This window comes from Drosophila teissieri, chromosome 3R (genome assembly GCF_016746235.2).
Source record: "Drosophila teissieri strain GT53w chromosome 3R, Prin_Dtei_1.1, whole genome shotgun sequence".
NCBI lineage: Eukaryota > Metazoa > Arthropoda > Insecta > Diptera > Drosophilidae > Drosophila > Drosophila teissieri.
This window is the reverse complement of record NC_053032.1, coordinates 27,019,642-27,033,305: the sequence shown is the minus strand read 5'-3', so window position 1 is coordinate 27,033,305 and position 13,664 is coordinate 27,019,642. Positions and strand designations below refer to the sequence as shown.

Here is a 13,664-nt window from a genome sequence, read left to right as displayed (position 1 = left end):
TGAGAGATGCTTCCTTCCGGCTTTCATTTTGGGCCGCAACTTTTGCTCCTGCTATTGACATTGCTCTAATGTGGCATATAAAGTGGCGACTGCTTCGATTTTCCGCCCAGCGATTTTCCACCATTCGGCGGCATTCAGCAGCGTCATTAAGCTGAGCGCTCTATTCCTGGCATTCATTAAACTCCTAACTCGCTGTGGAAGCTTGCGTAAATTGCTTCGCTTCCGTTGCGTCATTACACGACGCCTTAACGTTTCATTATACTCATTGTTTGTCTATTACGAGAGTTTTTCTTATGGACTCTTTAGCACACTTTTCCCATCCACCCCATCCACCCATCCTGCCATCCACCCATCCTGCCATCCTTCCATTTTCAGCTTTATTATTCTCGTTTTGGGTTCTGGCTGCCTGGCTGGCTGCCTGGCTGGCTGGCTTGCGTGTGTTTTCCTACTGGGGGAAAAGTTTTCAAATAGATTACAAAGCACTTGTAATACCTTTGTTTCCCCCACTGCCGTTGTGCATCGCATAGTTATTGCAACTCTGTTTAAACATATAAACCCAATGAAAACCCATTCAGCATTTTCACCAGCAGCATCTATTAGTTACAACTCGCGCAGACTGAAAACTTTCCTTAGTTTATATCAGCAAGGAAAACATGCCAATAACTAAAGTTTCACGGAGAAAAACAAAGAATGTTTAGGATTGCCTTTATAGGCTTCCTCAAAGTATTTTTCTTCAATCTTTTTATTTATCAATGAGGAAAACCAATCATTAGGAAAAGTTTCAAACAACAAAACGAAGTTTATGCGGAAGTCCGTGCAATCACTTTAAAGGGTTTTGGAAAAGTTCACTATTGTTTTGTTAAAGGGAACGAACATCTAGCTAGCTTTAAGTTCCAAGAACTGCCTTCAACGAAATCCTTCTAATAATATACGAAATCAAAACATTTTGCAAAGTTTGTTGAAGGAAAATAAAGCTATTTAATAATTTAAAGGACATCCCCCGGCGCCACAGGCAGCTAGCGATTTTGTCAGGGTCATCAAACTGTTTTCAATCAAATTATGATCAAACTTTGCACAAACAAACCCCAAAACAATAAGGTAGGAAAAGGGATACCATATCACTTTCAAGGTCATTAGCCATGCCATCAATACCGGCTGCCGGCAGTTTATTTAGTATGTTTCCTTGCCAATTTGTTGAGACAACCGGAACATCACAAGATATTACAAACTTTTCTCCTTGCGGATGTAAAAGGTCCGAATACACAGGAGACACACACACACACAGACACACATACACACGGCTCGTCCTTTTTGGGCATAATAAAATAAAATTACAAGATGTCGACGCCGGGGCGAATTTAGCATATGAGCATGTGAGCAATGCACGAATCCCACACACATATCTCATCTTTATGGTTTTGTTTTGCGGCCGCACAAGAGCATATTTTTGAGACATTTATGCGACGACCACAATGACAAGTATTTCATCTGCAGATGTTTCCCTGCCACAGCTTAATTCGCATTTTCCCCCAAACCCACTTTTCCAGTTAATCAAATAAGCTGCAAAAGCAGGCATTTTAATGTTACAAGGACTAGTTTTATGTTTTCTCGAGGCTTTTGCCAGATTTTTAAACTGGCATTAAAGCCATTGAATATTTCGTTTATCCTAGAACATATCAACTCTACTTCTTAGCTTATCTTCTGGTTGAACACTCGAAAGGAATAAAAACTTTAAACTATTTTCGAACTCCCAACCAGAAACCATTTTCCAACAATAAGTTTTGATGGCCCATTAAACATAATTTCAGAAGTGCTGGCCATATTCACCCATTGCACCCATTTAAAGACCGGAAGAGTACCGAAAACTTTGGGGCAAAAGGCATTTCTCGTATCGTTTTTTTTTGTAGACAGCCCGACAACCGCAGTGCAGTCTCAATGGACACTCATCCCAGGCCGGAAAGCCAAGACCGCAAAATGCTTTTGAGCTATTTTAGAGGCTTTTGTACGGCTGAGATTTTGCGAGAGTGCAACTGGCCATGCCAAGTGCAATGCAAAATTTAATACACTTTCAGCCGTCGTACACAGAGCAACGAAAAAGTTTTCGCATAATTTTCACAATGAACATGTACACACGAAGGGACTTATATATATTTACTACATATACGAGTATGAGAAAAGTCAGTGGGTGTTGGGTGTGTAAGCCAGATTCATCCTTTCATTCACGTTGGCCAACTTCAACTTTTCGACACTGTTTGTGAGTCACTGGGCTTGACTCGGATATAATGGCCCGTCTGCGGCCAAAGGACGCCCTCTCAAATGGTAAAAATAGTCTCGGGAAAATTTCAACGCAAAGTAGCAAAAGTTTGTCGTTCAATGTCAATTATATTGAGATTTATGCATAATTTGAATTGACTTTGCTCCGACGCCCCAGCTTTGTATGCTCGATTTGGCATTATAAACTCAAAGCCACTGCTCTAAAAATACTACACATTGCCGTTGCTAATACCGTCGAATCTGGCCTAAATCATGAGCTATATTTGCCACATGCCCCATGAAAATGTCCCGGGCACACTCTTATAAAATTCATAGTTGCCTTTTTTTAATTCCCTGGCTATTTTCGACACGTGTCAGTTTCAATATTTACCCAAGCAGCAGCACGTGTGCTACAATTTCCAGTTTGTTACCTATATTACAATTTAAAAGAGGCACTTCACAACTTGCTGACTTGGCCGGAAATACTACAGGAATATTAAGTTTTATGTGCAAAGACACTCTCCCAAGTGCCGGTGGCTTCTGTTTATATTTGCGTAGTAGCTTGTTCTACAATTTTAATGAAAGGCTCAAAATGGTCAAGCAAAAAATCAACAATATGTCGAACGAAATGTTCATATGCGGAGAGGTAGAAGGCTGCCCACACTTTGGATATGTGATTTAATTAAATGGGAAATTTCTAGAGCTAAAGAACCATGCACATATGGAGATGTAATTTACACGATATGCATTTCCCCATTGTGGCTTCTGGTATCCTGAGATTGTTGCTTATGTTTGCAACCGGAGATTTTGGTTGCACAAAACAAGCAATGCCACTGCACAGTCTCAACAAGGCCAGAATAAACAGAAGTGATTGTAGGCAGATGTCAGTAGCATAACATAAATTGGCATGGCTAGAATGTGCATCGATGATAATTTATATATTGTAGACAATATAACGTACTAGCTTCTAAAAATTTAAACGTAAATTCATACAGCATTATTGAATTTCCAATGTTTGAGGTAAGTGGTAACAAATAAAGATAATCTACGGGCAAAGTCTAAAATAAATATAAACATGACTAGCCCAATGTCAAATCAATTAAATAATATTTGCACAGACAGCTTCAACAGACACCTTAAACTTTACTTTTACCGCACCTTAAAGGCCTTAAACTTTTTGCAAATATTTTTCAACTTTAAATTGAGCACAGAGGCGAAAAAGGACCTGCCCGACCAGCCATTCTCTAAGTGACAGGATATTAAATGATAGCCGGCAGCTAAACAGAATGCGAAGCAGACGCATTTTTTTTTTTGTTGGACCGAACGAAGCGAGCGTATCAAAGCAGATGCAAATGATGCCATATCGCGGGTCCTGGATTCCTGGAATCCTGAGATCCTGAGATCCTGCGATGGGAGGTAGCTTTGGCAATTTAACGCCACTAATCGAGTGACATGATGGCAATAATTCCAATTTGGCCCTGTCACGTCCTGTGGCGGTCGCGACCGCTGAATATGTACAAGTGGGCTGCCTCGAGAGCCTCGGCCTCTCCAATTATTCGAATCGCAGGCGTAGTTAAGCCAAAGGCAGCTAAAACGTGCCTGGCATTTTATTCATGCTTAACGGTATAATTTTTGGTTGCTCGGTTGTCTATAATTATTTATAACTCACGTGCCAAAACAGTAGGAGTGCCGGCAGAACGCAGAGGACGCGCATTGCGAGCTTCTTATGCCGCATTACGCATACGCCACGTTGTCAAAGGGCAAGCACGTGCTGCTGCCGCCTGAATTGGGCTTTCAGTTCTTAAGTGCGCTTAGCTGGCCGTGTGCAGATACACAGAGAACAATATCTGTTCTTAAACGGTGCATAATTACGCCTACTTGGCTTACAGTTTGATGAGAATAATTAAAATGTTACTAGCCTGCCAACAAAATGTTTTTTAGACATATCAAGCGAATCTTTCATATATCTTAAGTCCAAATTGTAGCAAACAAAGTTAAATACCTCATAAAAGGAAGTGAGCTGGAGGAAACTGAAACTGATGCGATGATGGATTATTCATGTAAAATTATTTATAGTTCAGCTATTTTTTGGCCGTGTTCAGGTGAGTTTGCGGCAAGGTCGTCGCGCTTGTTGACAGTCAACTTGAAGTAGGCCGACAGGGCCGAACTTGTCACGCAAATGCGTCGCAAATGTTTGTCGCCCGACACTCGAACCCCAGAAACCGGTGAAAAAAACCCCTTGTAGTCGTGGCAAGCAGCGAGATACAAATGCGATATGATGTTTCATTCGAATTTGTCCGGCGTGGGCGTGGGCGTTGGCCAAAAATGAAATATGACTTGACAATTCCGCACTGCCGCCGCTCAACAGTTGCTGTTTTCGGCCGGGCTAACAAGTCCGGAGCTGGCCAAAAGTTGTCCGGCGCCACGGCTCGTTAATCAAATGCCGAAAAAGGATAGCCGAAACTTGATGCAAACTCGGACGGCCTGTCAGTGTCAAAGCTTGATAAATGAAGTGGCCAATGATGGGTCTGGAAATCCCGGAATCCAATGGATTTCCCCAACTCCAACCCCAAGCCCAGCTGCTGGCTGGCTGGCTACTTTGCATGCAGGCTATTTTACATGCGACGACTTCTTTGACTCCTTAATTAAATAAACACTCTGTGAAAGCGTGCATTCAAAATAAAATGAAAAAAAACCAGCAGCAGGAGCAGGAGCAGAAAACAGAAAAATCCCCTGAACGCTTTAAGCCGCCGCTGAATAAGCAAGCGACAAAAGGACACTGGGGGCGCCATTCAAGTCGCCATGAAAGGATGGCAAAGCCACTGCGCGATGGGGCTCTTACTTGCGGCAATTTTCGCACTCTTTCGCAATGTCAGCCAGCCGGCACATAAATTACATGGCACTTACTTTGCGCCCCAGCAAAATGAACCTGCGGCCACTTAAAGTGCAAGAGTGCTTTCACAATACCATTGCCCGAATTAAATATTAAAGCCCCCCAGAGCCGGTGACGACTATGAAAAATGCATTTCTTAATCCATTAGCGTTGCCATTTACTTAAAAATAATATACGAGCGAATGCCTGCACTCGTTGGGGGGTCCACCATCTACACCCTATCCACTCCCTCCACCTCGTGAGTCCTCGGGACACTCAGACAATCGCATGCAAACAATCGATGAATGAATAATGGCAGAGTCCTTGCACCCTTCCACCCATCCACCCATCCACAATTTACTCGGCAGCTCACATGCGGAGACGATGGAGCGACAACAGCAATCTGTCAGGCAATTTGCAAAAGTGCATTCCAAACTTCCGCATCTGCACCAAGCTCATTATGGCAAGCTCTTCAAGAACTTCAATCGGTTTGGTAATTATCCATTCACAAGTTATCTTTGAGATCGAAAACTGTCTAGTTGCTAGATTGATGCAGAATAGTTCTTAATCCTAGCCAGATTTCTGCAGAATAGATCTTAATCATTGCAAGCTTGCTACAGAATAGATCTTTATCATTGCTAGCTTGCTACAGAATAGATCTTAATCATGTCCAGATTTCTGCAGAATAGATCTTATTCATTGCTAGCTTGCTACAGAATAGTTTTTAATCATAGCAAGATTTCTGCAGAATAGATCTTAATCATGTCCAGACTTTTACAGAATGGAGCCTAATCATAGCAAGATTTCTACAGAATAGATTTGAATCCTGTCTAAATTAGTTCAGAACTCTTCATAGTCTTCCTAGTATAGAATCAATGAAATACGTCATTGCTGTGCCAAAGTTACGGAAGTGTGTCATTCATTTGGTGGGAGGACTGGCGGCCAGTCAGTCGGTTTCTTGGCGACCTCGACCTGGGTCTGGTCTGGTCTGGGTGTTCCATGGCGTTGGCCCTGTCCCAGTGCGGGCCCCTAGTCTCGAGGCAACTGCCACAAAGGCACACACATACGTGCTGCTCGAGCAAATGTCTGTTCCCATCACACGTTCCTACGTCCTTTCGTCCTTCGGACTCTCTCTCTCTCTGTCGACCCTCCAAGGAGCCCCATTCCTGCGCCGGGCCAACCTCAATTGTTTTGGCATTGACTGTCAAGGCGGTCCGGTGAGAGAGAGTCTTGGTCTTGGTTTTTGGCTTTGGCTTTGGCTTTGGATTTGGTCTGGGTCTTGGTTACCTTTAGCTGGTTTTTAGTTCGGTTCCACTTCCTTGACTCTCACTGTCTCACTGCACCTGCCTGCCTTGTTTATTCTCCACTCTGCCCTGTCTGCCAGCTGTTTATCCTGCCAGCTCCTTGTTTATTTGTGTCTATCCCCTTGCGACTTGGCCCACCTCTTATTCTGGCTATTTGCAATTTAGACAAGTTATCGATTCAAGTCAAATATTATTAGAGTAATGGCTTTTAGCATTTGCTCTGCTGTTCTGCTTCGCTTTCTCCTCTGCAATGCTTTTTGGCACCACTTGTGCAATTAATCATTAATTGTGTAATTTCACAATTGTCGCTGTCAAAAAGAAAATAATTGCAAGTGCGTATAAAGCTGTTAAGAATGAGTGCCTTGAAATTTAAGGTTTTCTAGCAAAATTTAAAACTGATTTAATGGAAACAGAAACTTGACCTGGAGTAGGAAATAATAGTTTTATTTTTCTACAAATTTGCATATCCCTTATTCCTAAGCAGGCTACAGAATATTTATAGTTCGTTGCTGAGCAACTATTTTCAAGGCAATAAAATGGCGAAAAAAACTGAAGTCTAGTGAAAAGTGATTTGCATTTAAACCATAATGAACCCTGCTTTCATGCTTTAAGTAGCTCACTTTAAATCATCGAAACAAATGGGCGGGTTCAGCGGCCTAATGGAGCCAACAAAACTTTTATCCTCGCGCCAGGCGGTATATAGCTATAATCAATTTCCGTGCCCAATCTCAAGAGAAAAGGATTTGCATATATGGGGGGACATGGGGGAACCTTTAAAATTCCTTTCTTCAGCCCTTTTTTCATATAAGTTGGCCATGAAGGGCTGTACTTTGGCCGCTCCGGAAATAGTAAACGCATGAAAAATTTAATGGCTCCACAACCCGTGCAGTCAATTGCGCCCCATTTGCAGCACGGCACCCCCCTGCCAAAAAGGGGGTTTCCCCACCAAAACGACTTCCGCTTGATTTACAGCTACATTTGTAAGTAGACACAAAACACTTAACAGCTAAAAAGGACTTTGCATAAGTAATGAGCGAAGGCGAGCCGCGCCAGCCGCCTTGCATGCATGTGTCTGCGGCACAGCGAGGACTTTAAGATCCTGAACGCAGGACGAAGGAGGACCGAGCCAAAAGCTGAAACTAAAGCGTTGCCAGCGATGCGCAGCAGTGCGAGAGATCCCCCTGACTTTTTACACATAGCTGCACACACGCGCTCAGGCCACCGAAAGGATAGTGCTGCACTGAGAGAAAAATCAATGCTATAGCATAGTGTGAAATATGATAGGTAACGAGGGTGATTCTCTTATACTATCTGGATTCAATTAATTATGTATTCACTAAATAAGTTGTTCCTTAAATGAATGTGATTTTAGTTTCAGATTTCTAACTGCTTCGCTTTTTCGCAGTGTATAGTTTCCGGGACACGACATGTGAGTTGCTGAGTCCTCTCCATGACATCTTGATGGATGTGCGGGCGGCGAGCAGCTGCTCCAGTGGACATCCTCCATCATCCTTCGCCGCCATCAACACACAACACACAACACCCAACACCCCACACCCAACGTAACCCACAGCCAGCCGGATGAGCTCTTTACTCCGGCTGACCGCAAAAACAAAACAAATTCCGCACTGATTGCCAAAAGGGTTCCGTGGCCACGCCCCAGTTCACCTACGTCGCACTCCATAACGGTGCTTTAAACACAACCGATTTTGGGAGGCCGACTTCATTAGGCCCCCAAATCCGAATGTTACGATGGGTTGGGTGTATGGGTGTTAGGGTAGTGGAACTGCCTTCTTTCGGGAGCTGACCAAAAATTAATTGGCTGCTGTGAGCCGGCCGACAGCTGCCATTTTGTGCCTGCCATTTGCTATGCGTAGACATGTCAATTCCCCACGCCCAAAAAACACCACCCACCATCTGGCCAGCAGGGCCTCCAGGTAGCTTAAAGATTTATGATTAAGCCAACTAGTGGGCTTGGTGAGGAGAAATTGGGGGGCCGAAATTTGGGGCGGGGTGAGCCAGAAAGTTTAGCCAACTTTGGCTTTAACTACGGCACTGGCTCATTGCGGCTCGTTTATCTATGAAATGAAGGAATCTGATTGCCAAACGAAGCGTTCCCGTTCCCAGTGGGGGCTTTCAACTGAAATATCGAGACGTTTGTTTGAGGATTTAACAGAATTTATGCAGCTCTCTGAATATTAAAATGTCAAATAGCACAGAAATTGATTGTATTTTATTGATGACAGTTTGTGCATTAATTCGATGAAGGGGCATTTCCATATTTCTGTGTTTGCCAGCAGAACGGTTCCGTATTCCATTGACAGTGATGGAAAAGGTACTAGCTGTGATAAAAGTTAATATATATGCTTGGTATAGATAGTATATATATATAAATAATTATGATCTATAGATTATTCTTGTATGTATTTCTACACATTTATCAAATTATATTTAAGGTCAAGCAAAATGTTATAATATTTTATAAATATTTTCTTGATATAATAACTTTAGTACATTGAAGTAAAATATGTAAAATATGATTTTTAACTTTTTTAGGACACTTGGCATCACTGGTTTAAAGTGGGGTCCTGGCCACCCTTCTTCTCGAGATTTGTGCGTGTCGCAGCTTATGCTCTGGCTTAAGCGCTTAAAATGCTTTTTGACAACAACAACAGCAAGCATAACAACGAGAATAGCAACAACAACAACAACAATAATAGTAGCAACAAACTGTCTGATGCCAGTGGTAGAATGATAAATTCGTTGCCCCTCCCACTGTTTTTAGATGGTTTTTCTCGTGTAAGCCACGCGCCGTCTAGCAGCCCCCATTCCCAGAGAAATCCCCGTCATTTGACATCCCACTTGCCCATTTCCCACTCGCCCATTTTCCATTGGCCCAAAACTCCATTTTCCGCACAGTAAGATATCTGTGTAAAATTTCATTGCCTATTTTGTTTTCCTTATTTCGTGTTGTGTTTGACGCCGAAAATCGCAGCTTCACCAATTTGCGCTCAATTAATTTTCCTGCTACTCATCTCGCGCCTTTTTTCGCTTGGCTTTTCTTTTTTTTTGTATATTTGCGGCTCTTCTCTTGTTTATCATTTTTCGTGCCAAGCATAATTTATTAAGTTGCAAACATTTGCGAGCTTTTCGCGTTTACTTAAATATTCACGACCATTGACGGCATGCTGTAATTCAATTTACTGTCTTTTTCATGGCTTTTGATGGCTAGGCAGTAATTGCGTTTACTGTTATTAATTAACTGGCGTTTAATGCAGATTTTAAAATGAAATTAATTATGCATTAATTACGTTGTTCTCGCGTAATCATAATTCACGTGTTCGCACTGCGACTGCAATCGCTTAAAATGGCAGCAACGCCGTTTAATTGATTTGGTCTTGTGGTCAAGAGGTCGATTGATCAAGTGGAAAGTATGTTCAGAGTTCGAAATCAAAGGATGTGTGCATTTGGGCTTTTCACGAGAATTTTGCATAAGAGCAGTAACATTTTATACTTCAGCTTAGTAAATATACAAACTTATTTCCTGCTTAGCTGTTAGTTAACTTTACTGCTGATATTATTTTAACTATTTCTTTCCATTTCCATAGTTGGTTATGTTTAAGTAGATTATAGTTAACTAATCTAATTGTTTTTGCCACAAATAAAATTTTTATTCTTATTACACTCCAAAAGCTTAACCACGAAAGCCATGAATGAGTTTGTTGAATTATTGTTGATGTTATTTTAAATTTAAGCATTTTGGCTTGTAATATTACTCATACGCCTATTGGTCATAGGCATCATTTTCGCGATTCCTCAGCCTATATAGAAATACGGACTTGCATACCTTTTACCAAAAGATAGAAATACAAATGCGTGCTCGCTTTCAATGCCATTGTATGCCACATGCAACTTACGTAACCGATGCAATTAATGTACTCCACGGCTTACTCATATCCAGTTGCTACTTGTGTCATTGTGCCTTTGAATTGAAAGAGCTTAATGCCTGGATTCTAATGCCTGCTGTTCGCTGGAGACTTCAGCTTACGTCGCAGGACCCTCTGCAAAGCCCTCGACAGCAGGCAAATCCCGATTTCGTCCTTTTTTGCCTTCAGTCGGCGGGCGTGTGCCTGTGCAGCAACAGCAACAGCAACAGCAACAGCAACAACTGCACCTGCCACTGCCACTGCCACTGCAATATTTTTCACACTTGATATAACAAGCAGCCATTTGTTGGTCCTCCTTGCTACATTGCCCACTTTGCCAAGGATTGCTCCAGGTGTGTGTGCGTCGCCCTTTCTGTTTGTATTGGTGCCCGATGCTCGTGCCTGTGTCTGTGTTTGTGTTTGTAATGGCTCCCAAAGCGCACAAACAAAACTGTCATCAGTGTTGCAGCATCTGCAGGGTTTGGCACAAAAAGGACTGCCACAGGAGGCGGAAGCAGCACTCAGATAAATGCAGTCCTTAAATCAGCAATTCGTTCTCGAAAATCGAAGAAATAACCTAACGTACAACTGGCGCCGGAAGCAGCTTTCACATAAATGCAGCAACGAAATAAGCAACGAATAACGCATTTTGAAAGTCACGGAAATAGCTTTTCCAATTTCTGTTTGGTATGAGTTTGGATCAAAAATAAAAGTATTAAAATATATAAACTATAGTTTAAAGCTCAATTAAAACACCACTTTCTCGACTGAAGAACAACAATGAAACTATTGGTTATGTTCAAACATTCAAATGAAAATACGCATGCTCACGATGAAACGCAGTTAAGAAACGATTGAAATAGTGCTGCATTAAATAGCGTTTTTTCCAGTGTGATTGCGGGATAGAAAAGTGTCGGCAGATGTTTCCAGTTTCCAGAGCCGAACTAAGTCAAAGCGAAATTCGCCAGCGCTCGTTTGCCGCCCCTAATGCAATTCTTATGCTGCAGTTGCTCCGTCGCCTGCAAAGGCTTTGCAAGCTTCCGTTGCCATCTCGCTGGCATTGTTTCTGGGCTTCCCTGTCTGCGCCAGCGGTTCGTCCTGGCCGGGCTACAAAGGCGGGCGCACTTATTAAATTGTCTAACGACGCCGCTCCACTCCGCCCTGCCAGCCCATGGACACGCCAGCGGTTCCATTTTTCTATCCGGGCTTACGTTTGCCAGCTTTGATCGAAATATCTGAGACATAATGCAATCTGCACACCGCCAACGCCATTCCCACCAGCAGCTTCATTAAATGCAACTCCTGCCTCGTGTTGTGTCGCCAACATCGCAGGAGGTCCTGGCCTGAATGTCCTTGCCACACTCCTGTCGCTGGCTGTGATTATTATACTCTTCCACTTGGAGAGATTATTATGCGGATTGAGTTGCAGCAAAAGGAATCCGTAAATATCCATATTTTTCCTCAATTCTGTGTACATTATTCAATTGCATTCAATTTCGTATGCACCACGAATTTGCAGACACTCTTTTTTAAACCACTCATTTGCAAGATTTCCCGCATTTAAATTGCGACTGTAAGACTTTATCTTATATTATCTTTTATTATCTCACTTTAAGGTGAAGAAATTGATTTTGGATTTTAATAATAATGATGTTTTTCCATTCCTAGCATCCTTGCTAAGTATACTCATGCACTCTTTTAAAGCGTTTGGAAATTAACGACTATCAAAACTTTTCACTCTTTGCTTAATTCCCTTGCCCCGTGTAATTAATATTAATTTTCAAGAAGTTTTTCGACCAACTCACTTTCGGTAGAGTAAACTATGAAATTATGGAAAAAGCACTTTTCCAACTAAGATTAGCCACGCCAACCCCAAGCCCAAGCCTATCGTGGCGCAAAAGCGACTTACTCAAGTGTGCACTGAGTCCCTCAACAAAAGGTGGCTGCAAAAAATACCTCTGTTCCGGACATTGAATGGGACAAAGGACTCACCTTTCACCAGCGTAAGGATGCCCAGCGGCATGACCAGCACGGCGACCATGAGATCGGTGATGGCCAGCGACATGAGGAAGTAGTTGGTCACATTCTGCAGCCGGCGCTCCCAGGCGATGGCCAGGCAGACAAGGATGTTCCCGGCCGCCGTTCCCAGGACGAGGACCAAGGCCAACAGGGCCCAGTAGTTGTTCGCATCGAAGGGCACGTCCTCGAAGTTCGCGGTGATGCTCGCATTGCCGCTGGCATTCCACCTGGCCACCTGCAGATGATTATGCCGATTGCTGGCATTAACCGTCGCCCGCTGCGCCTCTTCCTCCTCCCAGAGGACCAGGTGCTCGGAGCTGGTCCAATCCTCGCCACCGCTGTCGTTGTAGGCACCTAGCGAGGCATACACATCCTCTTCCATTCCGCGTTATTATTCCTATTGTGCGCTCTACTCTGATTGCTGGAAATGCAGCATGCTAATTAGTCCTCGCATATGCAACGCAAATCGCAAAAAAAAAAAAGTGCAAAATGGAAAGGAATGGAAATGTCCTCGCGCCGATTCTGATTCCGATTCAAATCCGATTCGAATTGCAAATGTAAAACGGCGAACCGGAAATGAGCGAGGGACGCGGATTCAGGACTCGCGAAAGGAAAAAGGACGAGAGCTCACGGCAGCACCAGGACGATTTCTACGGCAACCGAACGGATATTGGTGGCAAACATTTTACGCCGGAAGTTTGAGCTGCAATCGAGAAAAGAAAAGAATGAAAACATTAATGATAACTATTTTATTAGGCTCTTCATGAGGAATAACTCTAGTCTAGTCGCTTAATTAAGAATAGAACATACAAATTATACAAAGTTTATTTTATAAACATAACCTTCGAATGGCCAAACATTGCTACTCGAACTTAATTGTTCGCCAAGTAAATCACCTTGACAGCAAATTGGATACATTTAATGAATTCCTAGAAGCGCTATGAGTACAATGGAGGTCAGGAGTTGTAGCACAAACAGGAATTGCTTTCAAATTGGCCTTCTAATTTTCGAAATACACACTAATGCCCACACTTTGATTTCTGGCTTTGATCGAGTTGGCCTGCGCGCCTTGGCCCCGCCCCGATTTGGCTTAAAGTCGATAAGTCATAGCACCGCTCTATGAGTAATAATTAATGGGCGGTCATAAATTATTTAGACCACCCCCGCCCACCTCCGCCCACTCTTGTTTACTCGATTTACCGTTCAGCATTCAGGCGATTGAACGACATAATTGCATTTGATTTGCAGGAACTGTGGCCGCAGGGCAAAAAGGGACTTTGAATAATCGAA

General features: G+C 42.9%; 1 protein-coding gene across 1 annotated transcript; it reads right to left on the bottom strand.

Annotated features, from left to right (window-relative positions):
• Positions 1–12,264: 12,264 nt before the first annotated feature.
• Positions 12,265–12,756, bottom strand: LOC122620603 (5-hydroxytryptamine receptor 2A-like). The gene has a single exon (XM_043798155.1). It carries the CDS (start codon positions 12,754–12,756, stop codon positions 12,265–12,267), a length of 492 nt encoding a protein of 163 aa, XP_043654090.1.
• Positions 12,757–13,664: the final 908 nt, after the last annotated feature.

Coding starts and splice junctions, on each gene's coding strand:
- LOC122620603 (XM_043798155.1), bottom strand. CDS start 12,756: ATGGAAGAGGATGTGTATGCCTCGCTAGGTGCCTACAACGACAGCGGT.